The sequence below is a fragment of the Schistocerca gregaria genome, chromosome 4 (assembly GCF_023897955.1).
Source record: "Schistocerca gregaria isolate iqSchGreg1 chromosome 4, iqSchGreg1.2, whole genome shotgun sequence".
Lineage (NCBI taxonomy): Eukaryota > Metazoa > Arthropoda > Insecta > Orthoptera > Acrididae > Schistocerca > Schistocerca gregaria.
Genome location: NC_064923.1, coordinates 305840017 through 305866511, shown reverse-complemented (window position 1 = coordinate 305866511; position 26495 = coordinate 305840017). Strand labels below are relative to the sequence as shown.

At 44.9% G+C, this 26495-nt stretch overlaps 1 protein-coding gene across 1 annotated transcript; it reads right to left on the bottom strand.

Moving 5' to 3' along the window:
- Positions 1-1121: 1121 nt before the first annotated feature.
- On the bottom strand, positions 1122-25106 carry LOC126267428 (uncharacterized). Its single transcript, XM_049972679.1, has 2 exons — positions 25052-25106; positions 1122-2483 (listed from the first exon to the last, which is right to left on the bottom strand). The coding sequence occupies exons 1-2, from the start codon at positions 25070-25072 to the stop codon at positions 1689-1691; spliced, it is 816 nt and encodes a 271-aa protein (XP_049828636.1). The 5' UTR covers positions 25073-25106; the 3' UTR covers positions 1122-1688.
- Positions 25107-26495: the final 1389 nt, after the last annotated feature.

Sequence of the window (26495 nt, the reverse complement as noted above, 5' to 3'; positions counted from 1 at the left end):
GTACCTCGCAACCGACTTTTAATCTAATTGCATGCCTGGGTACAAGCGTCTGAGTTACGCGACTGGATTCGTGATGTCGTGTCACAAACGTCACATTTCGCAGTAACTGACGCGAAGTCATAGCGTAAAACAAAAGTAATATCTGACGTTTCCCAAGGAAGTGTTGTAGGCCTTGTGCTCTTCTTGATCTACATAAACGATTTAGAAGTTAATATGAGTAGCACTCCTATATTGTTTGCAGATGATTCTGTTGTTTACCGTCTTATAAAGCCATCAGCTGATCAAAACAAACTGCAAAACGATTTAGACGAGATATTTGTGTGGTGCGAAATGTGGCAATTGACTAAATAATGAAGAGTGTGACGTCATGCACTTGGGTAGCAAAATGAAGCAGCAAAACTTTGTTGACACGATGAATCACACACATCTTAAGTCTGTAAAATCAACTAAATACTTAGGAATTACAATTAGAATAACCTAAGTGGGAACGATCACATAGATATTGCTGCGGTTGAAACAAATGAAAAACTACGATTTAGTGGTAAAACATTGAACAATGCAACGGGTCTACTGAAAAGACTGCCTATTCTGCGCTTGTACTTCCTCGTCTGGAGAACTGGTGTGTGGTGTCGGATCCGCATTACACAGGTTCGACGGAGGACATCGAAAAAGTTAAAAGAAGGGTAGCTAGTTTTGTACTAGCGCGAAGTAAGAGAAAGAGAACTACCGATGTGATACGTGAATTTAAGTGGCAATCGTTAAAACAAAGGTGTTTTACGTTGCGCAGGATATTCTCATGAAACTTCAATAACCAGCTTGCTCTTCAGACTGTGAAAATATTTTGTCAGCGACCACCTGCGCGATAAGAGAAATCAGAGCACACACGTAAAGATTTAATTATTTGTTTTTCCTGTGCACTGTTCGAAAGCGGAACGGTAAATGGCTTGTAGGTAGTTCGATGAACCCTCTGCCAGTTAACTGCAGAATAATCAAATGGATTTCGATGTAGATGAAGATTGATGGCAAGTTATGACTGCGAATATTTTCCCAAATTACGTTTCAGTTTTTCACTTTATATTTTTTTACTTGTAAAATAACAAGAGTATGTAGGGCGATAAAAGGCAATTTAATGCTGAACTACACACGTCAACGCGTACAAATTGTTATTATAAATAAATAACATTTAAAAATGAATTCACAAAAATACAATAAAGTAGCAATAAATAAATAATGATTAAGAGTAGTGCGCTTAAAAGACAATTGATTGTCAACTATAGAGCTTCCTTCATTTTTCGCTGTAAAAAATTTTTCAATATTTTCATGAGGTTTTTAACATAGCTGTAACGTATTTCTGACAGTCCATAATTAATTAAACTTCATCACAATAATTGTTACTTTATCAGTTCTCTTCATCAACTCTTATTCATTGTAATAGTGGAGCATTATTGTAATACAATAAATATTAAAAAATAAATAAACATATAATAGAGTCCATATAAGTTATGTCTCTTACATCAGCACTGTAACACTGTTGTTGGTGCACATGATGCGAAGCAGGTGTGCAGCCTTTGCTTATGGCCTGTATGACGGGATATATCACTCCGTTCATACGAAAGTGAATATGTATCTGTGGCAACAGTATGGTGTTGAACAGATCGAGAGGTGGCATTCTCAAGTGTGCCTGTGTTTCATACGTGTGACGGACTGTACTGTCTGTAGTAGTTGTACGGATAGTAGTAGTTGTAGTTGTAGTAGGGCCGGTACTTCCGAGACGGGTAGTGACGGCGGCGGGGGCGGTATTTCCGGCGCGATGACTTTGACTTGGACGTGTAGCTGCGGCGTCTCGAAGCCTGCTGCGCCTTGTAGCGGAACAAGGGCCTGAAGACGATGTTTTCCGCCGTCTGCATACTCTCTTCAGCGGGGTCCTCGGCTTCATCGTAGTCTTTCAAACCTGCTGCCTCTTCTTCCGTGGAACTCGCCTCTTCGTCGTCGCCATCATCGTCGTAAGTGCCGACTTCGGCTTCGCTGTCACGATGAGCTAACCAGAGTTCTTCCGGCGACCAAGGCGTTGCGTCATCGCTGGCCTCCTCTTCCAGACCCCTGGCTCGCGCAGCGCGTTCCATGAGATCCCTGTACAGCGCCGCTGCCGACCACGTCGGCGATTCCCAAGACAGCGGTTCGACGTCCACAGAGCTTTCAGGCTCCGTTGTCAGACCAGGCGAAAGAGCGTGGAGGAGAGGCGAAGAGGACCACATCATTCTGGGGACGCCGCGCCGCCCACTGGCGGTGAGGGAAAAGGGGATGACGACCAGTCGCGCTCCTGCATCCTCAATGTCATTGGAGTCAGCTCCGCCCCCCGAGGAAGCGCCAGTTGTAGAAACGTCTTCGGCCGTACGTGGTGGCGTGGAAGACGACGCGTCTTCCTGAGACGTGGCCCAAGTCAAACTGAGACTGGCGGCCATCACCACCGCACTAAAAAGACTCTGCAATGAAGAAAAAAAAAGTGAAAAGTAAGATTTGTCTTTTATGCAGACTCTCCTGAAAGAAACTTTTTGTATCGTGCATGTGAGAAGCGGATAAGGCACTAGTGTCTGAGGAGTGCATTACAAGGAAAATCATTTTGTAGCCCCCTACCTCAGAGATTCACAGTCCCATTTTCGGTCTAACCGCTGTCGGTCCGAACTAATATCTATCTCTCTTGTCCGAAGACAAATGAAAAGCTCACGGTTGTTACGAGAAATTACTGGCTCCATTGCACTGCTGCTCTACTAACGCTATTGACGGGTTAATTTTCCACACTTGTGTAAGAGCATGTGAAGTATGGCCCAAGAAACTTTAAGCTACGACTGAGGTTCTATTTTGAGGAAAAGTCTCACAAATTTTAAAACATCCACTCCAACCGCTACTGCTTCTTCGTTTTTGTTAATGAAGAGGCGTTGTGTAACAATTTTCACTAGCAGATTTTACGTGATAGTTAGTTCTCTAGTGTCTGAGAGTGCATTACAAGGAAAATCATCCTGTAGCCCCCTACCTCAGAGATTCACAGTCCCACCCTAGCTTGACAGATCAAAATTCTGGCAAGCAATGTCTCGAGGAGGACATATCACAAAAACTGAGTCTGTTTTGTACTCCTCATACGACTTTTACATTTAAAACGTAGTAAAATTTTCACGAGACGTTCTGTTTCAATGTGACAGACATGTGCCGTTTAGAAAACTATTTGTCTCAAGTAAATATTGCGACTTAAGCAATAAATTCAAGTATCTAACAGACATGTACACAATGCTGAATGTACATCTACGTTTGTATTCCACAACCAACCGGAAGATCTGTCGTGAAAAACATACACGAAGTGCCTACGAATTGTACTCGTACAATTTAAGGTGTTTCTAGATAGGTAATTTTACGTAGCTACTTACAAACTGTCACTAAGCGAAACCTTTACCGTCAAAGCTGAACGGTTAGTAAAGGATGCTAATCTGACTGTATTGAGATGCAGACCCAATAGCCGATAATTTTTTTCCGCGCCACTGGTTTGGTTGGTGCCATTTTACATTCGTTTAAAATTAAGTGAAGGAAAGTGAAATTAATGCATATATTTGTCATGCACAAAACAACTATTTAAACCTTTTTTTACTTCATAACAAGTGTAATGTTCTTGAAAATTATTTCATATTACAAAGCAAATGATCTTTAATTTGAATCTTGCTATAGTAAGCATGCAAGAAAAGGAAACGTAAATCTCCCTGTTTTATTTAACGTTGACTGACTACGCAATCTTTAGCGAGTACATGCATCATGTAACTCAGGTTAATTCTGGTCCGAAGCTAATACAAGTTCGCTGAAAAGCTTATCTCAGTGTCTAAAAATAACATTTTGTAATTAACAGTAAATAAATGAACTGCTGCTGACGAAAACTGGAGATATTCATTTATAAGCGAAGAAGAAATCACCAGTTCCTCTTGCAGCTTAGAAAAACTTTAATAAATCCGAGAATATAATGAAAACCGCAAATCATCTGCCTACAGTGAACTTTCTAGGAGGCCAGCAATGCAAAAGATAAGTAAGCAAATGTAATATTTACTGCTCTCAAATACTTCTTAAAAACTGAAACACATCCTTTATTTGGAGCAATATGTAAGTACAGTTAATATATACACATGCAGGTGACAGTAATAGTAAGTTCGGAAATTCTTCATTCATTTATTATAACCACACATACAACTTCCCCAAACATTCTAAAATACTATTGTTGTCTTTTCTAGGAAGACTCAGTCAACAAAGCTTAAAATCTGTTGCTCTTCAATTTCCATTGGGACTTTATACGTGAAAATCTTCATGTAACCCGATAAGGAAAATCAACCTTCAACACATTAGAGACAATGGTGTTTGGATTTTTAAGGCAGCGCCATTAAAGTCGATGAGCTTACAAACACGTGACTCACCAGGCAGCGCTCAGTCCATATTTCGTAATTCCGCCTGAAACATATGTGTCAGACCTACTTTTTTAAACTCGGGTTAGGATCTTTTAGCGTCTGTATGATCTCTATCCTATAGTTCTACAACGCCCTACATACTACTGAAGAATATGGTATACCTTGCCCATAATATGTAGTTTAGTTTTGCTCTATATTTGTACAGTGAGAGATAATAAGTTGTCTATATGCCTCATTTCACGTCGCCATATCTCTAATATTATCTTCATAGTCCCTCATACCCCTCTGCTACTTATACGATGGAGACGGTAGAATTATTCTGTTGCAGTTATGGTTGCATAATATAAGTTCTCTAAATTTACCGAATATTGTTTTGTAAAAACAACTTCGTCTTTCCTTCTGTTTTAAGGGAAAGTGAAGCGACTGTTTTCGATTCACTGTCCAACCCAGAGATCGGTATCTTAGATAATGATCTCTTGTTTTAGCTTAGTTTAGTTTTTTAGCTGTTTGAAAGATTGTATTGTACGGTAAATACAGAACACGTCGCTTGAACAGTGATTGCACTCATTTCGTAGTGCGTGTACACTGTTACATACTGCTAACATGCATGTCTGTATTTCATTACTGATTTATATTCGGAAAATATAGGTCAAGAACTGTCCAATAGGGAAAATATTATGTATTATGCAATACGAATAAGAAATAGTTTTGAATTTTCTGATTCTCCTTGCAACGTGTTCTTGTCAATATACAGTTTTAGCTCTTGAAGCAGGAGATTTATGGACATTTCTATGGCTCTGTAACGGTAACTAAATAACCCAGAGTTGTGAATTGCCTCTCTACATTCCACTGAGCCAAGCTGAGTAAGGCCTTAGACTGAAAACCACTCTCTATAATAACTATGTAGGCGACCTTCTACGTGGAAGAATTACATTTCTTCTTAACAGTCTTCGGCTGCCTTCGCCATTCCCCAATTTACCTAACATTACTGTGAAAGTTTTTGACTACTGTTTATAATTTAGTTTGACTACTTAACATCTGAGGTCATCAGTCCCCTAGAACTTAGAACTACTTAAACCTAACTAACCTAAGGACGTCACACACATCCATGCCCGAGGCAGGATTCGAAACTACGACCTCAGCGGTCGCGCGGTTCCAGACTGAAGCGCCTAGAACAGCTCGGCCACACCGGCCGGCACAGCCGTCACATCAGCTGCAGTTAAATTGTTCCATGTTAGACACATCAGTAATTTTATCTATAGCATTATAAATTACTCAATTTTGTGTGGGGCTACAAGCACTAGGACAGTAGGGCTCGGCTGGCCCGCCCGGTTGGCAAGCGGTCTAACTCACGGCTTTCCGGGCGGGAAGGAGCGCCTGGTCCCCGGCACGAATCCGCCCGGCGGATATGTGTCGAGGTCCGGTGAACCGGCCAGTCTGTGAATGATTTTTAGGCGGTTTTCCATCTACCTCGGCGAATGCGGGCTGGTTCTCCTTATTCCGCCTCAGTTACACTATGTCGGCGATTGCTGCGCAAACAATTTCTCCACGTACGCGTACACCACCATTACTGTACCACGCAAACATAGGGGTTACACTCGTCTGGTATGAGACGTTCCTTGGGGTGGGTGGGGAGGGGGGCGGGGGGTCCACCACGCACAATAACCCTGGGTTCGGTGTAGGGCCGTGGAGGGGTGAAGTAGACTGCGGAAGTCATCGTGGGGTTGTGGACCACTGCGGCTGCGGCGGAGATGGAGCCTCTCCGTCGTTTCTAGGTCCCCGGTTAACGTACAATGCAATACATACAAGGCTAGTCTGGATGGTTAAACTGAAACTTCCACGTCACAAAGAAGAAACAACTCTTTCGTAATATGAAATCAAACAACCCTTTAATTACACTGTGTGAATTAACGAGCATTTCTCTTTCATTTAAGTACATGGCTGAAAGAGACGGCCTTCCAGGAACTGTGAAACGATTTCAGGACCGTGCGCCACAAAGAGCGCAGATTCGCCGCGAGATGGGGAAATTCAGAGGCATCTATTGTGCTGAATGAGGCAAGGCTGATGAGGCCTAAGCGCTGTAGTGTGCGAGTGAGACAGTAGAGGACCTACGTCATAGGGAAACCCCATCGGAACTGTTTGTACCCAGGGAGGCTTAGCAGTGTTAAATATGGCGGACCTAAAATCGGCCACAAAGGGAAACCTTTATGAATACTACTTAATTCTGTGGTAATTCAGGGAACGAAGCCATAGTAATTTTAATCTTCCATCTTTCTTAAATTTTCATGGTGATCGCAATAAAACTGGAATATTGATCATGTCATTCTCAATGGAGAGAAGTCTTCCGAAGTAAGAGTGATTTCAGGTGTGCCACAGGGGAGTGTCGTAGAACCGTTGCTATTCGCAATATACATAAATGACCTTGTGGATGACATCGGAAGTTCACTGAGGCTTTTTGGTGATGATGCTGTGGTATATCGAGAGGTTGTAACAATGGAAAATTATACTGAAATGCAGGAGGATCTACAGCGAATTGACGCATTATGCAGGAATGGCAATTGAATCTCAATGTAGAAAATTCTAATGTACTGCGAATACATAGAAAGAAAGATCCCTTATCATTTAGCTACAATATAGCAGGTCAGCAACTGGAAGCAGTTAATTCCATAAATTATCCGGGAGTACGCATTAGGAGTGATTTAAAATGGAATGATCATATAAAGTTGATCGTCGGTAAAGCAGATGCCAGACTGAGATTCATTGGAAGAATCCTAAGGAAATGCAATCCGAAAACAAAGGAAGTAGGTTACAGTAATCTTGTTCGCCCACTGCTTGAATACTGCTCAGCAGTGTGGGATCCGCACCAGATAGGGTTTATAGAAGAGATACAGAAGATCCAACGGAGAGCAGCGCGCTTCGTTACAGGATCATTTAGTAATCGCGAAAGCGTTACGGAGATGACAGATAAACTCCGGTGGAAGACTCTGCACGAGAGACGCTCAGTAGCTCGGTACGGGCTTTTGTTGAAGTTTCGAGAACATACCTTCACCGAGGAGTCAAGCAGTATATTGCTCCCTTCTACGTATATCTCGCGAAGAGACCATGAGGATAAAATCAGAGAGATTAGAGCCCAGACAGAGGCATACCGACAATCCTTCTTTCCGCGAATAATACGGGTCTGGAATAGAAGGGAGAACCTATAGAGGTACTCGAGGTACCCTCCGCCACAGACCGTCAGGTGGCTTGCGGAGTGTGGATGTAGATGTAGATGTATATATCTATAATAGTTAAGGATCTAACGTTAAAGTGAAATTACCTGTTTTTGTACACTAAGACCTGAATGCTAAAATCTGAGCGCTTTGATCAATCGACATTTCACATTAAGAGCGTATCATTAAAATGACAAATGTTGTAAATATCAACTCTGTAACTTTATTTGTTTAAAAGATAGAGTAAATTTAAATTATCAGTATTTTCAGTTAAGCATCAGATCATTTCCTCCACACAAAACACATTTAACGATGACAGTATGACATCTTATTGAATCATTAGTTTACAGAATATTTGTTGCCAAGTTTAGTCCAAAATAGTTTCTTTACTTCTTTATTTATTTATCAGGAAGCACATTGGTGCAAGGCTACTGGCCGTGACATTCATAGTTAAGAAGAAAATCGCATGTTTTCATGTAAAAGAATTTAACATTTATTATGTATTGCATATTATTGTTACTTTATTTTGAATGTTAAAGTGGTCAAACTTTGATTATTTGAACATGTTAAAATGTAAAATACTGTAGAATAAGCTGTAGCCAATCAGATGGACGGCTTCAGGGAAGGGAACTGCACTAGTCAGTTGAGCGACGATGTTCGGCACGCGGGAGACGCGGCCGGAGACGGGCAGGGGGACAGTCCTGGTGTAGACGCGAAGGTCGACGGTCGGTCTTTAGGTAACTAGCAAGTAAAAGGACATAAATAATTGCGCGGTGTGTGGCATCGAGCAATACATAATGGCCGCTATCGAGAGGGGATCTCAAGTTGATTCCGTATTTCTAGATTTCCGGAAAGCTTTTGACACCGTTCCTCACAAGCGACTTCTAATCAAGCTGCGGACCTATGGGGTATCGTCTCAGTTGTGCGACTGGATTCGTGATTTCCTGTCAGGAAGGTCGCAGTTCGTAGTAATAGACGGCAAATCATCGAGTAAAACTGAAGTGATATCAGGTGTCCCCCAGGGAAGCGTTCCTGATCTACACTCCTGGAAATGGAAAAAAGAACACATTGACACCGGTGTGTCAGACCCACCATACTTGCTCCGGACACTGCGAGAGGGCTGTACAAGCAATGATCATACACACGGCACAGCGGACACACCAGGAACCGCGGTGTTGGCCGTCGAATGGCGCTAGCTGCGCAGCATTTGTGCACCGCCGCCGTCAGTGTCAGCCAGCTTGCCGTGGCATACGGAGCTCCATCGCAGTCTTTAACGCTGGTAGCATGCCACGACAGCGTGGACGTGAACCGTATGTGCAGTTGATGGACTTTGAGCGAGGGCGTATAGTGGGCATGCGGGAGGCCGGGTGGACGTACCGCCGAATTGCTCAACACGTGGGGCGTGAGGTCTCCACAGTACATCGATGTTGTCGCCAGTGGTCGGCGGAAGGTGCACGTGCCCGTCGACCTGGGACCGGACCGCAGCGAAGCACGGATGCACGCCAAGACCGTAGGATCCTACGCAGTGCCGTAGGGGACCGCACCGCCACTTCCCAGGAAATTAGGGACACTGTTGCTCCTGGGGTATCGGCGAGGACCATTCGCAACCGTCTCCATCAAGCTGGGCTACGGTCCCGCACACCGTTAGGCCGTCTTCCGCTCACGCCCTAACATCGTGCAGCCCGCCTCCAGTGGTGTCGCGACAGGCGTGAATGGAGGGACGAATGGAGACGTGTCGTCTTCAGCGATGAGAGTCGCTTCTGCCTTGGTGCCAATGATGGTCGTATGCGTGTTTGGCGCCGTGCAGGTGAGCGCCACAATCAGGACTGCATACGACCGAGGCACACAGGGCCAACACCCGGCATCATGGTGTGGGGAGCGATCTTCTACACTTGCCGTACACCTCTGGTGATCGTCGAGGGGACACTGAATAGTGCACGGTACATCCAAACCGTCATCGAACCCATCGTTCTACCATTCCTAGACCGGCAAGGGAACTTGCTGTTCCAACAGGACAATGCACGTCCGCATGTATCCCGTGCCACCCAACGTGCTCTAGAAGGTGTAAGTCAACTACCCTGGCCAGCAAGATCTCCGGATCTGTCCCCCATTGAGCATGTTTGGGACTGGATGAAGCGTCGTCTCACGCGATCTGCACGTCCAGGACGAACGCTGGTCCAACTGAGGCGCCATGTGGAAATGGCATGGCAAGCCGTTCCGCAGGACTACATCCAGCATCTCTACGATCGTCTCCATGGGAGAATAGCAGCCTGCATTGCTGCGAAAGGTGGATATACACTGTACTAGTGCCGACATTGTGCATGCTCTGTTGCCTGTGTCTATGTGCCTGTGGTTCTGTCAGTGTGATCATGTGTTGTATCTGACCCCAGGAATGTGTCAATAAAGTTTCCCCTTCCTGGGACAATGAATTCACTGTGTTCTTATTTCAATTTCCAGGAGTGTATTTACGAAATTTCAGTCACCAACTTTCTCTTCCGAATGCGTAAATATTTTGTTGAGCCCAACATACATAGGTAGGAATGATCATCAAAATAAAATAAAAGAAATCAGAGCTCGAACAGAAAGGTTTAGGTGTTCGTTTTTCCCGCGCGCTGTTCAGGAGTGGAATAGTAGAGAGATAGTATGATTGTGGTTCGATGAACCCTCTGCCAAGCACTTAAATGTGAATTGCAGAGTAGTCATGTAAATGTAGATGTAGATCGCAGGACTTAGTGTCTGAGCGGTAAGAAGTAGCGTGCCTTGTGTGAACTTTAACTTTTCGCGTAGATAACGAAGTGGAGTCTTGTATTTTTATTTCGCGATGATATTGTGAATGATCCAACCGTGTGAAATGGATATGCGCTAGAGGGTAACAGTAGCTCTAAGTGCGACCACTTTCGTTATTTGTTTGCTTTCTGAACGTTTACATTATTCTAACCAAATCGCATCTCTGTTGCCTACATCATTTATGGATCATTAATTTCGCTCCCGATATTATTATTATTGTTATTATATGTTATATTAACTTTCTATGTTTCAATTTAACCAAAGCGTCACAATTGCCTAATTTAGGGGGTGTAATGCGACACGGGCGGTTCAACCCCTAGACAAGTTTGAGCCAAGACATTTCGACGAAGAGGAACCGCATGTGCGCCTGAACACCTTTGGGATGTTAGCTCGCAACTGGTTTCCTTAAAGCAACAAACGGAAATTTGTCAAGGTTGTGTATATTTTGCCACGAAAAAGAATAAACCGGTGACAGTAAAGCAGCAGGGAATACGTGAAAGATTGGTACGAATGTGGCGAAGATAGTTTGTCATTTGAAACTAAATAGCTCCATAAGAGAAAACTAGAGCGTGTATCTGAAAAATAAGTTTATAAGTCAAAATGATGAATGTTTTTTTATTTTAATTTCTTAGCTCTTTTTTCATAACATCACAACATTAATAAGTAAATTACAAGTCACAAAAGAGTGATGGCACCAAAACATTTCAGATCTAGGTAAATGGGATTGCAGCGAAAAAGATCCCTGCGAAAGATCTAACGTATAATCCTTAGTCCTACTTACTGGAGAAAAGAGTTAAATTTCATCGGACACTATTGTTCATAGCAAAAAGTCTAAATGTTCTTCGCATTAAGTAACGTGTGTGATTGCCTACTGCACATTTATCGCTCGACCGATAAGTAGTTTCTTTTCATAGCGTTTGTTGGAGGTCAGAATCAACTGTCTATATTATTATTATTATTATTATTATTATTATTATTATTATTATTATTATTATTATTATTATTTGCTGTTAGAGAGGCCCAAGGTATCCACATTTACATCTACATTTACTAGAGTGTGGTCAAAAACCGCCTGAAAAGTTTGTAAGGCTGTAGAAGGATATATTGGGTTAAGAAAAAATTGTTAAAAAGAAATTCCATACGTTACGCTGTTTCCGAGCTAATTGTCTTTGGACTTAGCCAAAGAGGCCATTGAGGGATCATTGTCAAGCACCCCGCCAGAGATGTTGTCACCAAACGAATTAATCACTTGTTTCCCTAAACCCGAACAAGGGCGCGATGGAAATACAAAAGTTTGATACGGAACAGTAGTGAGGATCGAACCTGAGCGAAAGGCTGAGCACGTTCGCACGCTATCATCTACGCCATGAGAAAAAGTGACGCTAACTGTATCCGGCGAACCACCTGAATTTACCTAAATAACAACCTGATTGGCTAACTGTAATATTAATTAACTCGTAAACGGCGTAAGGTACGGAATTTTTTTCTTAACAATCATTTCTCAGCACAACCTACCTTGCAGCGTCCTTACAAGCTTTCCAGATTGTCTCTGACCACCTTGTATAACCCATCACTTGATCTGTGTCGCAAGATACATGGTGGCAGAATTATTTTCCCGACTCATAAGATGGGGCAAGATTTCACTGAGCAAACTAAAAGGAGGAGTATGCAATGGGTGTCTTGACTCCATTTAAAGGGTGAGCTGTCAGGTTCCAAATGTAGACCTCTTCGCGACGCATTCCTTGTGGCACTTCTAAGTACAGTTTATCTATCATTTGCATAACGTTCACCCATAGACTAATCGAATTCGTTTCGAAACGCGCAGCTATACTCCTCCTGTTTAGCTACACTGGCAAGTAACACTCAAGTTAGGCGAAAAGGTGTACACTGTCTGACAAAAAATGCACTCTCAGTACAGTTTATCTAGCATTTGCATAACGTTCACCCATAGACTAATCGAATTCGTTTCGAAACGCGCAGCTATACTCCTCCTGTTTAGCCACACTGGCAAGTAACACTCAAGTTAGGCGAAAAGGTGTACACTGTCTGACAAAAAATGAAGCCTTCTGAAAACATGGTCAGATGTCGATGTAACTTCCCACATCTACAGACCATTGACTCGTATGTAAAAGATAAGGGTTGCAATTCTCTGTGACAAGTAGATAGGCCAACTCACTGCATTAGTGTAGTTCGTTTTTTATGTTGCTATCAGGCCTGGTAGAGTACGTAGGTAGCATGAACAGGGTTAGATGTTGAGTGATCACTGCGAAGGACCGCCGATGGCGCGTACTCGTATGAGGCAGTGTTATCAGCACCTGAGAGTATCTGAAAGGAGAGTCATTGTGCGTCTCCTGTTGCCCCACTGGTCGAAGCGTGCAATAGCCAGATATCTGGGGCATTCGTTTGTGACAGAGGCCTCATCGTTGGCAGCATGGGAAAATGAGGGAAGGAATTCTCATTGCCAGTATTCTGGTCTACCACAGCTGACCACCACAAGGACGTAGCACATTGTAACCACGTAAATAATGGGTTCTCTACAATATTCTGTGTCATCCTGCACAATAGTTATGAAACTATCATGAGCCGGACTAGGGAAATACTGTCCCATGGCTAGGCTGTAGTTAACAACACTATTCAAACGGCTGAATTTGGAGTTGTGCCATGACCGCGAGTCACGTACTTCTGGTGGATATAGTCGCAACTTGTTCAGTGATGGATCGCTGTTTTGCACTGCCCAAAATGCCCACTGTCGGCGAGTAATAGCAACGATGCGGGAGAGATCCCATTCTTCCAGTTACCCTGGCGCCAAAGGGCGAGGACCCATCAGATAAGACTTCACGTCACGGCTGGTAATGATTGAGGAGTTACTGCATTCAGGGAGTGCAGTTTAGTCGCACGCAAGTTTCGAGTTAACATCGCAAAGGGAGTTGCTCACGATGGGCGTTTGTAGTCTGATACCTCAGAAATGGCCATTTTTCATACGAGATATGCTGCTGTACGTCTTCAGCCCACTAAACAACACGGAAACTGATCACAGAATGAGGGCTTTCACGACCGGACGACAGTGCTGCTGGTAAACCATTCGGGATGTGAGGTCGTGGTCTAAGGAACTCTTTTGTTCCTCACGTTTCGTCCAGGACTGCGCTGGACATCCTCAGAAGCACTCCTCCGCTGAGTCTCTCGCCGATTGACCAGTAGGACTATGGCATTGCCTCCGGTAAAAAAAATAGTAGAAGTAAACTGCAGAAACCTAACAATGGAGAATAGTTATCTGTGTTAGCAAAATTACAATTATTATAATCTGTGATTTTTTGTAGGAGAAGGATGAGTTATTTTTGTTTCGTTGTCTTGTCGATTCTGCGGTACTCACTGACGTACGTTAAATTTTCACGGTCTGTAACTGATACAATTATTTATAGTAGGAATATAATTTTGTTGAATATCTATGAGATTAATAATTGTAGTGGGTATTTTTGTGAGCAGCTAGTACCTATCCTGTATATAATTCAGTACGTAATAATTAAATGTTGCCCTGGTCATTTCTGTGTAGGCTCACTACTGCAGCGACGCCATTAACGACAAAAATTATATGAGTTCTTCCAGCAGTCACATAATACTGAAAGTATAAAAAGAATCATTTTAATAATCTGAAAATAGCATCCTGCAATATTTTTCTGTTCATATTAGGCCATAGGTAAATTTTTATTAATAACAACATCAATACATTCTTACGCTCCCATTGCACATGGGCAGCTATCCAGCAACATCCAGCCCCTAAAAAAATAATTAAGAACTGTTGAAATGTATTATCTCGAAAGCAGTTAAAAACTATATTAATCCATCGTGGGTAGGACGGATGTCTTCACTTTGGGATAGTCCCAGAGAATAACCAGCTGTGCCTTTTAACATACACTCCTGGAAATTGAAATAAGAACACCGTGAATTCATTGTCCCAGGAAAGGGAAACTTTATTGACACATTCCTTGGGTCAGATACATCACATGATCACACTGACAGAACCACAGGCACATAGACATAGGCAACAGAGCATGCACAATGTCGGCACTAGTACAGTGTATATCCACCTTTCGCAGCAATGCAGGCTGCTATTCTCCCATGGAGACGATCGTAGAGATGCTGGATGTAGTCCTGTGGAACGGCTTGCCATGCCATTTCCACATGGCGCCTCAGTTGGACCAGCGTTCGTCCTGGACGTGCAGATCGCGTGAGACGACGCTTCATCCAGTCCCAAACATGCTCAATGGGGGACAGATCCGGAGATCTTGCTGGCCATGGTAGTTGACTTACACCTTCTAGAGCACGTTGGGTGGCACGGGATACATGCGGACGTGCATTGTCCTGTTGGAACAGCAAGTTCCCTTGCCGGTCTAGGAATGGTAGAACGATGGGTTCGATGACGGTTTGGATGTACCGTGCACTATTCAGTGTCCCCTCGACGATCACCAGAGGTGTACGGCAAGTGTAGAAGATCGCTCCCCACACCATGATGCCGGGTGTTGGCCCTGTGTGCCTCGGTCGTATGCAGTCCTGATTGTGGCGCTCACCTGCACGGCGCCAAACACGCATACGACCATCATTGGCACCAAGGCAGAAGCGACTCTCATCGCTGAAGACGACACGTCTCCATTCGTCCCTCCATTCACGCCTGTCGCGACACCACTGGAGGCGGGCTGCACCATGTTTGGGCGTGAGCGGAAGACGGCCTAACGGTGTGCGGGACCGTAGCCCAGCTTCATGGAGACGGTTGCGAATGGTCCTCGCCGATACCCCAGGAGCAACAGTGTCCCTAATTTGCTGGGAAGTGGCGGTGCGGTCCCCTACGGTACTGCGTAGGATCCTACGGTCTTGGCGTGCATCCGTGCGTCGCTGCGGTCCGGTCCCAGGTCGACGGTCACGTGCACCTTCCGCCGACCACTGGCGACAACATCGATGTACTGTGGAGACCTCACGCCCCACGTGTTGAGCAATTCGGCGGTACGTCCACCCAGCCTCCCGCATGCCCACCATACGCCCTCGCTCAGAGTCCGTCAACTGCACATACGGTTCACGTCCACGCTGTCGCGGCATGCTACCAGTGTTAAAGACTGCGATGGAGCTCCGTATGCCACGGCAAACTGGCTGACACTGACGGCGGCGGTGCACAAATGCTGCGCAGCTAGCGCCATTCGATGGCCAACACCGCGGTTCCTGGTGTGTCCGCTGTGCCGTGCGTGTGATCATTGCTTGTACAGCCCTCTCGCAGTGTCCGGAGCAAGTATGGTGGGTCTGACACACCGGTGTCAATGTGTTCTTTTTTCCATTTCCAGGAGTGTATATAAAAGAGAAAAGATTCATAGTTTCTATTCCTCAAAAATATTTCATCCGACAAGAGTAACGGCACGGTATTCGTTGCATGAATTATTCATTCAATCATTTGTTATTATTTAAAATTACGCGGTAGGACGGCCGAGTGTGATATAAATACTGTAGGACAGGGGGTGTGGTCAAAGTAACACATGATGAGCAGAGATAATCCTTGTGAGAGATAAAACATAACCCTCGGTTGTCTCGTCTTGTCAAAGTTAAAACCGTCTAGCGATTCTGCAGGGCTACTGCCCATATGTCGCTAAGTTTCATTGCCTCCTCTTTCCTATTAAAATTATCCTGATGCTTATACATTTCAATGGTTTCTTTACATAGGTCGTGGATAATAAAATGACGTTGTAGATGAAATTTCTGTTTCAGAAAACTTTGCTTCGTGGTTTCCTGACTGAAGAGCATGCACTCCTAAAGAGATACCATACAAGAAGAGTTTGCGACAGTTGATACCAGAAGTGGACGTCCGTACGCAGCAAGAACATCACTACGCCCAAGTGTATTGTGCTACCCACGAGAATCACGGCGCCTGGAACTGCATCGCCACACCAGGGAGAGAGACGCGCGCTTGAGTAACCGTGCACGAGCAGAATTTTCAGTTGCTAGATATAAGTCATTCCCAGTCTTGCTAGGGAGATCCTGCAGAACATTCGTCGTGTCTTCAAGTCTTCAAATTGTCGAGTGAGATAGAAACAGTGACAGATAGGTACACAGTGGTTAGCCTGCTCCAGAAACAGAAGAGTGAATAGAATTATCGTGTATGGACTAACAGCGACTGTCTAGAGATTTAAATGAGTACTGTTAGTTCGGAACTGTTTTCTGAATGGTACATCAAGGCAGAAGGTTACTTTTCTTCCGACTTGAATTCAAGATCATTACTTAGTTTCTTTTCACGGAACTGTAGTCAATGCAGAACACATAGGATTAACCTGCATTCTACAACTGCTGCAACCAGTGATACCAAAGTTGAGAAATATATTTTTCGGTTCTCTATTATGTGTTACTTTCACTGTGTGTGTGCTGCCCTAGAATCCACGCATCCGTCCAACCAGAACGAATTTATTAGTCTTTATCAGCGGCAGCGAGGTTTTCATCAAAGTCGACACCTCCAGTTCACAACATTCCTAGAATGAATTTTGGAGTCTACAGCAGAGTGTGTGTTGATTTGAAACTTCTTGTATATTAGATACAGGCTCCCAGGTAGATGCTATTTTCCTTAATTTCCGGAAGGCGTTCGATACAGTTCCGCACTGTCGCCTCATAAACAAAGTAAGAGCCTACGGAATATCAGAGCAGCTGTGTGGCTGGAATGAAGAGTGTTTAGCAAACCGAACACATGTTGTTATCAATGGAGAGACGTCTACAGACGTTAAGGTAACCTCTGGCGTGCCACAGGGGAGTGTTATGGGACCATTGCTTTTCACAATATATACACTCCTGGAAACTGAAATAAGAACACAGTGAATTCATTGTCCCAGGAAGGGGAAACTTTATTGACACATTCCTGGGGTCAGATACATCTCATGATCACACTGACAGAACCACAGGCATATACACACAGGCAACAGACCATGCACAATGTCGGCACTAGTACAGTGTATATCCACCTTTCGCAGCAATGCAGGCTGCTATTCTCCCATGGAGACGATCGTAGAGATGCTGGATGTAGTCCTGTGGAACGGCTTGCCATGCCATTTCCAAATGGCGCCTCAGTTGGACCAGCGTTCGTGCTGGACGTGCAGACCGCGTGAGACGACGCTTCACCCAGTCCCAAACATGCTCAATGGAGGACAGATCCGGAGATCTTGCTGGCCAGGGTAGTTGACTTACACCTTCTAGAGCACGTTGGGTGGCACGGGATACATGCGGACGTGCATTGTCCTGTTGGAACAGCAAGTTCCCTTGCCGGTCTAGGAATGGTAGAACGATGGGTTCGATGACGGTTTGGATGTACCGTGCACTATTCAGTGTCCTCTCGACGATCACCAGAGGTGTACGGCCAGTGTAGGAGATCGCTCCCCACACCATGATGCCGGGTGTTGGCCCTGTGTGCCTCGGTCGTATGCAGTCCTGATTGTGGCGCTCACCTGCACGGCGCCAAACACGCATACGACCATCATTGGCACCAAGGCAGAAGCGACTCTCATCGCTGAAGACGACACGTCTCCATTCGTCCCTCCATTCACGCCTGTCGCGACACCACTGGAGGCGGGCTGCACGATGTTGGGGCGTGAGCGGAAGACGGCCTAACGGTGTGCGGGACCGTAGCCCAGCTTCATGGAGACGGTTGCGAATGGTCCTCGCCGATACCCCAGGAGCAACAGTGTCCCTAATTTGAAGGGAAGTGGCGGTGCGGTCCCCTATGGCACTGCGTAGGATCCTACGGTCTTGGCGTGCATCCGTGCGTCGCTGCGGTCTGGTCCCACGTCGACGGGCATGTGCACCTTCCGCCGACCACTGGCGACAACATCGATGTACTGTGGAGACCTCACGCCCCACGTGTTGAGCAATTCGGCTGTTCGTCCACCCGGCCTTCCGCATGCCCACTATACGCCCTCGCTCAAAGTCCGTCAACTGCACATACGGTTCACGTCCACGCTGTCGCGGCATGCTACCAGTGTTAAAGACTGCGATGGAGCTCCGTATGGCACGGCAGACTGGCTGACACTGACGGCGGCGGTGCACAAATGCTGCGCAGCTAGCGCCATTCGACGGCCAACACCGCGGTTCCTGGTGTGTCCGCTGTGCCGTGTGTGTGATCATTGCTTGTACAGTCCTCTCGCAGTGTCCGGAGCAAGTATGGTGGGTTTGACACACCGGTGTCAATGTGTTCTTTTTTCCATTTCCAGGAGTGTATAAATGACCTATTAGATAGTGTCGGAAGTTCCATGCGGCTTTTCGCGGATGATGCTGTAGTATACAGAGAAGTTGCAGCATCAGAAAATTGTAGCGAAATACAGGAAGATCTGCAGCTGATAGGCACTTGGTGTAGGGAGTGGCAACTGACCCTTAACATAGACAAATGTAATGTATTGCGAATACATAGAAAGAAGGATCCTTTATTGTATGATTATATGATAGCGGAACAAACGCTGGTAGCAGTTACTTCTATAAATTATCTGAGAGTATGCGTGCGGAACAATTTGAAGTGGAATGATCATATAAAATTAATTGTTGGTAAGGCGGATACCAGGTTGAGATTCATTGGGAGACTCCTTAGAAATGTAGTCCATCAACAGAGGAGGTGGCTTACAAAACACTCGTTCGACCTATACTTGATTATTGCTCATCAGTGTGGGATCCGTACCAGATCGGGTTTGCGGAGCAGATAGAGAAGATCAAAAGAAGAGCGGCGCGTTTCATCATAGGGTTATTTGGCAACCATGATAGCGTTACAAAGATGTTTAGCAAACTCAAGTGGCAGACTCTGCAAGAGAGGCGCTCTGCATCGCGGCGTAGCTTGCTCCCCAGGTTTCGAGACGGGGCGTTTCTGGATGAGGTATCGAATACATTGCTTCCCCCTACTTATACCTGCCGAGGAGATCACGAATGTAAAATTAGAGAGATTCGAGCGCGCACCATACGCGACTGGAACAGAAAAGGGAGGTAATGACAGTGGCACGTAAAGTGCCCTCCGCCACACACCGTTGGGTGGCTTGCAGAGTATAAATGTAGATGTAGATGTAGATGTCAATGTAGCTATCCAACTATGACTCGTATCCTTAGGAGCGGATGAGGTACTGGCAGAAGCAAAGCTTTGAAGGCAGATAGGTCAGTCGGTAGAGCACTGGCCTGCGAAAGGCAGAGGTACCAGATTCCTAACCCAGGACGGTACACGGCTTTAATCTGGCAGGAAGTTTCGATTCTCTGTTGTTTTGGGGAGTGTCTATCGTACCAGGGGGGCCCTCACTCATGCAGGTTACCGAAGCAGGATGCAAAACAACAGAAATGCATGCTACATTCACATGAGTGTAATACAAAGGCTGTAACGATCTTACCGCGTGTATTTCAACTGAACAATAAGCATTAAGTAGTTCAGGTTGTGCAGTGGACAGAAACATTGGACAAAATGCATGAGGCCTCCTGTCGGTTTTGTACTTTGACTCGTTCCTCAGTCGATTCGGTTCCATGGTTCCATGTGGTGACATCCTCTGAGCAATATGTCTTTCTGGAACAGCTAAAATGCGCGCAGGCCATTCTACAAAAACTACGTACTCACTTTTTATCTTAGAAATAAGGCTGATCCTTCTGATAAACGACGTGGCGCCGTGTTATGACACTAAACTTACATTAAGTAGGAGCAGGGTTCAAATCACAGGCAGGAAAAGCAGATTTCGGTTTTCTGTTGTTTCTCTTAAGTGATTAAATCGAGCACTGTGAGGTTCCTCTAGAAAAAACAACGTCCACATTCTTGCCGCAACTGAGCTTCTGCATCTTAACCAATGACGTCGTCGCCGAGAGGATGAAAATCTCTTATTTATCTACCGTTCTTCGGGAGTGAATTGAATCTATGGGGATTGTTGATCTTGGCCATGAAAATGAAGTCAGTACCGACTGCAACATCGAACTGGTCAAACAACCAGGATGACCAAAACTCCACTATTATTTGAAACGTCAATTCTTCACGGAATATTGTAACTAAAGAGGTAAAAATTGACACACATGTTTGTAATGGAAATTGGAAAGTTGTGGTTAGTTCTATGGGATCAGACTGCTGAGGTCATCGAATGGTTCAAATGGCTCTAAGCACTATTTGACTTAACATCTGAGGTCATCAGTCCCATAGACGTAGTACTAACCTAAGGACATCACACATATCCATGCCCGAGGCAGGATTCGAACCTGCGACCCTAGTAGCCGGAGGTTCCGGACTGAAGCGCCTAGAACCACTCGGCCACCGCTGCCTGCCTGAGGTCATCGGTACGTAGGCTTACACACTACTTACTCTAACTTAAACTAACTTACGCTAAACACAACACACTCATTTCCGAGGGAAGAGTCTAACCTCCGACGTGGGGAGCCACTTGAAGCGTGGCAAGACTCCCTAGACCGCGCGGCTATCCAGCGCGGCCATGTTTCAAATGACATTAGGTTTCATTGAAAACAAAAAAGTCAAAAAATGACCAACAGATGGCGCTTTATCTGATAAAAAAACCATAATTAGCATAAAAATTTGTTTTTAGCGAAGACGATGTTATTTATAATAAAGTATCAACATCTCAACCGACATCCATCAACAATACCTGTAGTTGAGGGGCAATGTTCTGAGAAACACTGTACAGCATATCAGTAGGTATGGTGAGAAATTGTTGTCGGGTGTTATCTCTTTGAGTCCCTAACGAGGTCGGACGACAGCGGTAGACTTGCGATTTCAGGTGATCCCACAACCAAAAATCACACAGATTGAGGGCCAGAGACCTGAGAGGCCAAGAACGATGGACGTCGAGACTCAACACTCTATTCTCACCACATGATGTAATTAAGAGCTCTTTCACATCTGCAGCAACATGGTTTGCAGGTCCAGCCTGCATAAAAGTTGTACCTTCCAGCAGGTATTTACCAGCCATTTTAGGAATGATCGAGCTCCCTCTCTCATTACAGTTCACTTTATACACGAATATTATGCTGTGTCATTGTAGCCGGCCGCGGTGGTCTCGTGGTTCTAGGCGCTCAGTCCGGAACCGCGCGATATTCCATAAGCTGGCCGTAGTGGCCGTGCGGTTCTAGGCGCTACCGACTGGTACCGAGCGACCGCTTCGGTCGCAGGTTCGAATCCTGCCTCGGGCATGGATGTGTGTGATGTTGTTAGGTTAGTTAGGCTTAAGAAGTTCTAAGTGCTAGGGGACTGATGACCTAATATGTTAAGGCCCATAGTGCTCCGAGCCATTTGAACAATTTTGTAGTATTGCTGTACAGCGTCATCTGTAGGTCACTTTTTGCACTCGTTAGTGGTTTCAATAAAATCCGATGTCATTTCAGGCACGTATGTCAATTTTTACCTTTCTACGTACATTATTCCGTGTATTAGTAACTTTCACCCTGTACTCCTGAAATATTGTTGAGCGAGGTAGTACTTCTGTTAAACTAGAGATACTATTATGCAAAAGCAGCGATGTCAGAATCCTCGTCCGGGAAATCAGTTAACGTTTTCGATGATTTCACTCAACCGACTGAAGTGCTTGCTGACCTACTTCCTTCGATAAGACCCATTCGGTTTTCTTCTCTATCCTGTACGAATGTAAACTTACGCTTCGTCTCTAATGACTTCACCATTGGCAGAATGTTAGACATTAACTTCCGTTTCTTCGTACTGGCTATGCCTGTACTAGGGCCGGTTTAAGGCCCAAGCGAGGCAAGTGACCTCGGGCCGCCGAGCTGAAAGAGACGCCAGAGGCGCCCAAGTACAACATTTTATGCTGTGTATATCATAGTTGCGAAAACTGACATGCGCGAAGGTATAACTTATAAAAAAACAAGAAAATTGGAGTAGACATGAATTCGCACACGAGCCTTTTGCATATAATAGCAAGTGTGTGTTAACGAGCCGTCACTGACTTCAGTAATAATATTATCCTAATTAACACTTTACCATGTTACAATTTACTCTAGACTCGCCACTGTTAAAGGACGTGTTGCTCGTGTCGTTCTTAGATGACTTTACACTGACGTGCTAAAACTCATGCTATATATATATATATATATATATATATATATATATATATATATATATATATATATATATATATATATATATATATGCAAGTGACCTCGGGCCGCCGAGCTGAAAGAGACGCCAGAGGCGCCCAAGTATATATATATATATATAGGTATCGCAGGCAATGCATTGGCGGAGCTGTTATTTGTACTCAGGTGATTCATGTGGGACAGTTACCAACAGCACGACTGGAATTAACAAACTTTGAAAGCCCAATGGTAGTTGAAGCTAGAAGCATGAGACATTCCATTTTGAAAACACTTAGGGAATTCAATATTCCGAGATCCACAGTGCCAAGAGTGTGCCTAGAATACCAAATTTCTGGCACGGACAACGCAGTGGCCGACGACCTTCACTTAACGACGGAGAGTAGCGACGTTGGCGTATTGCCAATACTAACAGACAAGCAACAATGCGTGATGCAACCGCAGGCATCCATGTGGGGCGTACGATGATCGTATCCGTTAGACAGTGCGGCGAAATTTGACGTTAATGGGCTGTGGCAGTAGCGACTCTCTCGGGCCCTTAACCATATCGTTGGACCCTAGACGACTGTAAAACCGTGTCCTGGTGAGATGTGTCCCTCTCCCTGTTGGTAAGAGCTGATATTAGGCTGCGAGTAAGGGGTACACATCACGAAGCCATGGACCCAAGTTGTCAACAAGACACTGTTCGAGCTGGTGGCGGTTCCATAACAGTGTGAGATGTATTTCCAAAGGTATGGACTGACTCCTCTGCTCCAGCTGAACCGAAACCGGTCATTGACTGGAAATGGTCCTAAAATGTGTGTGAAATCTTATGGGACTTAACTGCTAAAGTCATCAGTTCCTAAGCGTACACACAACTGAACCTAAAGCATGCTAAGGACAAACACACTCACCCATGCCCGAGGGAGGACTCGAACCTCCGCCGGGAAACTGTTCTGTTTAGCTACTTGGAGATTATTTAGAGCTCTTAATGGACTATGTTCCTATGACAATGCGCCATGTCACAGGACCAGAACTGTTCGAAACCGAAGTGAAGAACATTCTTCACAATTCTAGCAAATTATTTGGGCACAAGTCGGACATTTCATGGGACATAATCGGGAGGTCAGATCGTGCGTAAAATCCGGCACCGGAAATACTTTCACAATTATGGAGGTCTATAGAGGGAACATGACTCAATATTTCTACAGGAGACTTTCAATGACTTCTTGAGTCCAAGCGACGTTGAGTTGCTCGAATACACCGGCCAAAAGGAGGTCCTACACGATATTAGGAGCTATCCCATGACATTCGTCACGTCTGTGTACATGAGAGGACTTCAAATAATAAGTTACGTATCATGACAGAAGGCCAAGTAACTTTTGTCGTATTCTGCGTTACGCTACGAAGTGTAAGCAACGACAGGAACGTTATACAAATCGTTCAAGTCCTCGACGATAGAAATCCCCTCCTTTGTCTCGGATCCATTCAAGAACCACTGTGTGAACATCGTCATCGTTGGAAAAATCTCTTTAGCCCCAGATTTGCTTCCTCTATTGCCTGGACACTGTCCTCTGTTGTAGGTGTCGATAGCATTCCTTCCTGATCAGCGGCCTTTGTCAGATTGTTGGCTACATTTGACTGGAAAGTGTATGAAATTTAGTCGCTTTCCTCACAACAATCGTACGGTTTGCGTACTTAAAGTTTGAGAGTGTTTCCAATTGCCGCGCCATTTCACTACCACATTGCGATCCACCTATCATCCGTAGTGCAGCAGGACTGTGTTCACCGGAAATCCGGAACATGTACTACAGGGGGTGCTCAACCCGTGGACCGCTGGACGCAAGTGGCCCAATGCAGGTATAAATGCAGCCCCCCGCCCCCTCCCCCAAAAAAATAATAATAATAAAAATCTGTTTATGATAAAATGAATACTGTGTTTACAATTTGCAGTTCCCGCTACATGTCTGTCATACTCGTCCCGTCCACTTCTCTCTCTCTCTCTCCCTCCCTCTCTCTGTTTCTCTCTCTCTCTCTCTCTCTCTCTCTCTCTCTCTCTATCTCGCTTGCTAGTGCCACGTATATTATATGCGACCCAAAAATAATCGTCTTCTTCCGACATGGCCCAGATAACCTAAAAGGATGGCCACCCGTGATGTACTTTAATCTGACATTTCTCTTTCGTATCAGACATAAATTTCACAACGTATGCCCTCGTTCGTGTAAAGGACCGTAAGCTCAGGACTTAAAGCTCCTTCAACGCATTCGAACGTCGGCAAGAAGATTATTGAAGAACATTTGTGTTTCTTAGCTTGACATTTGTTCCGGAACTATATACAGACTGTTCATAAAACTCCTTCTAGTACAAGTTTACTGCAGATTTCCGATTACAGAATTGTACTGTCAAACCCAGAGAGAGTGTTTATGCAGACAGTTCCTACTTAATGTGAAATAACCTCCTAAGTCAGTAGCGAAACACGTCCTTCACCGGGAACGAAATGCGGAACCACCTCAGAGCACTGTGCTTCGGAGACGCGCTCGAAGGTTGCAGATGAAACTCACCGAACGCCGCAGAAGAACCATGGCGGGGAGAGTACTGCAGTTCCGCGTGGCCACAGCGAGCGGGATGTTTTGTTGCTGCGGTGGCAGTCCCCAGTCTATATACACGACGCCGTAGCGGTCCGTTGTTCCAGTTCGTGTCTGGGACTGTTAGCGCCGTCGCGGGCCACTCCTGAAGAGGCTGTGCGAGATGTGTGTCATTCACGAGGTAAACACAGCAATGGACTTTCTATACTTTCTATACTACCTGCATGCCCCATGCAACGCTTAAAAATACTCTCCATTCATTGTTCAAAAAGGAAGTAATTCTCTTTTTCTGTGATGATACCCTCTGCCTAATTCGACACATCATTGAATCTATTGACTCCGTATAACAAATAATTCATTTTTTCAAAGCATACAATATGTTAAAAAGTTCCATTTCGGTCATCGTATCTCTCAGCTGCCTGCTGTTGGTAACTGTCTGCACTCATTATCCCTACGTTCGCCTCGGTCTTTCCTGACGTGAGGTTTAAGGCATGTTTTTCATTGCCTACATTTACGACATCACATTCCGTACAACAGAGTCAAAGCAACATCTCATTTTGTACGCAGTTCGAGGAGTATTCATTACTGGGTTGGTAAATAGGTACGTGCCGTATTTCCATAGGTTGCAGCAGATACACACTCTTTCAATATTTACAGTGTGCGCCCCGATAGCTGAGTGATGCCGGCACGGTGGTTCAGCGTGTTCGGTCAGAAGACTGCGTGCTCTCTGTAAAAAAAAAAAAAAAAAAAAAAAAAAAAAAAAAAAAAAAAAAAAAATCTGAGCCAAGGAATCAATGATCAGCTTGAACGGATGTCTTGTGACGTCCGCCCAGACCAAACACAACGAACTATACCGATAAAAAAAATATAGTGGATAGCGTGACGGATTGCCGTCCCACAGGCCCGACTGTGTCGGTGGTTTTCTCCGCTCAGGGACTGGGTCTTGTGTTGTCTTCATCATCATTTCATCCCCATCCGGCGCGCAGGTCGCCCAGTGTTGCGTCGAATGTAGTAAGACCTGCAACAAGGCGGCCGGACCTGCCCGGCAAGGGGCCTCCCGGCCATTGACGCCAAACGCTCATTTCCATTCCCACTATTTACAATACTTTGCCACCGCTGGGATAACTTTTCGATTCTGTGACAGTAGATATGATGTGGTTTTGAGGCGAAGAAATCGTCGAGCCATGTTCGGAGTGATTTTGGTCCGGAAAAGAAGTTCCTTGGAGGTTGTTCGGTAGAAAGTGGAAAAAGTGAATATCTGAGGACACAAGGTGGGTGCGGAATGACTTCCCAGGCCAACTGTTGTACAGTGTGTTTTGTCAGTCTAGCATTTGTCGACTTAGAGAAAGCTTTTGACAATGTTGACTGGAATACTCTCTTTCAAATTCTAAAGGTGGCAGGGATAAAATACAGGGAGCGA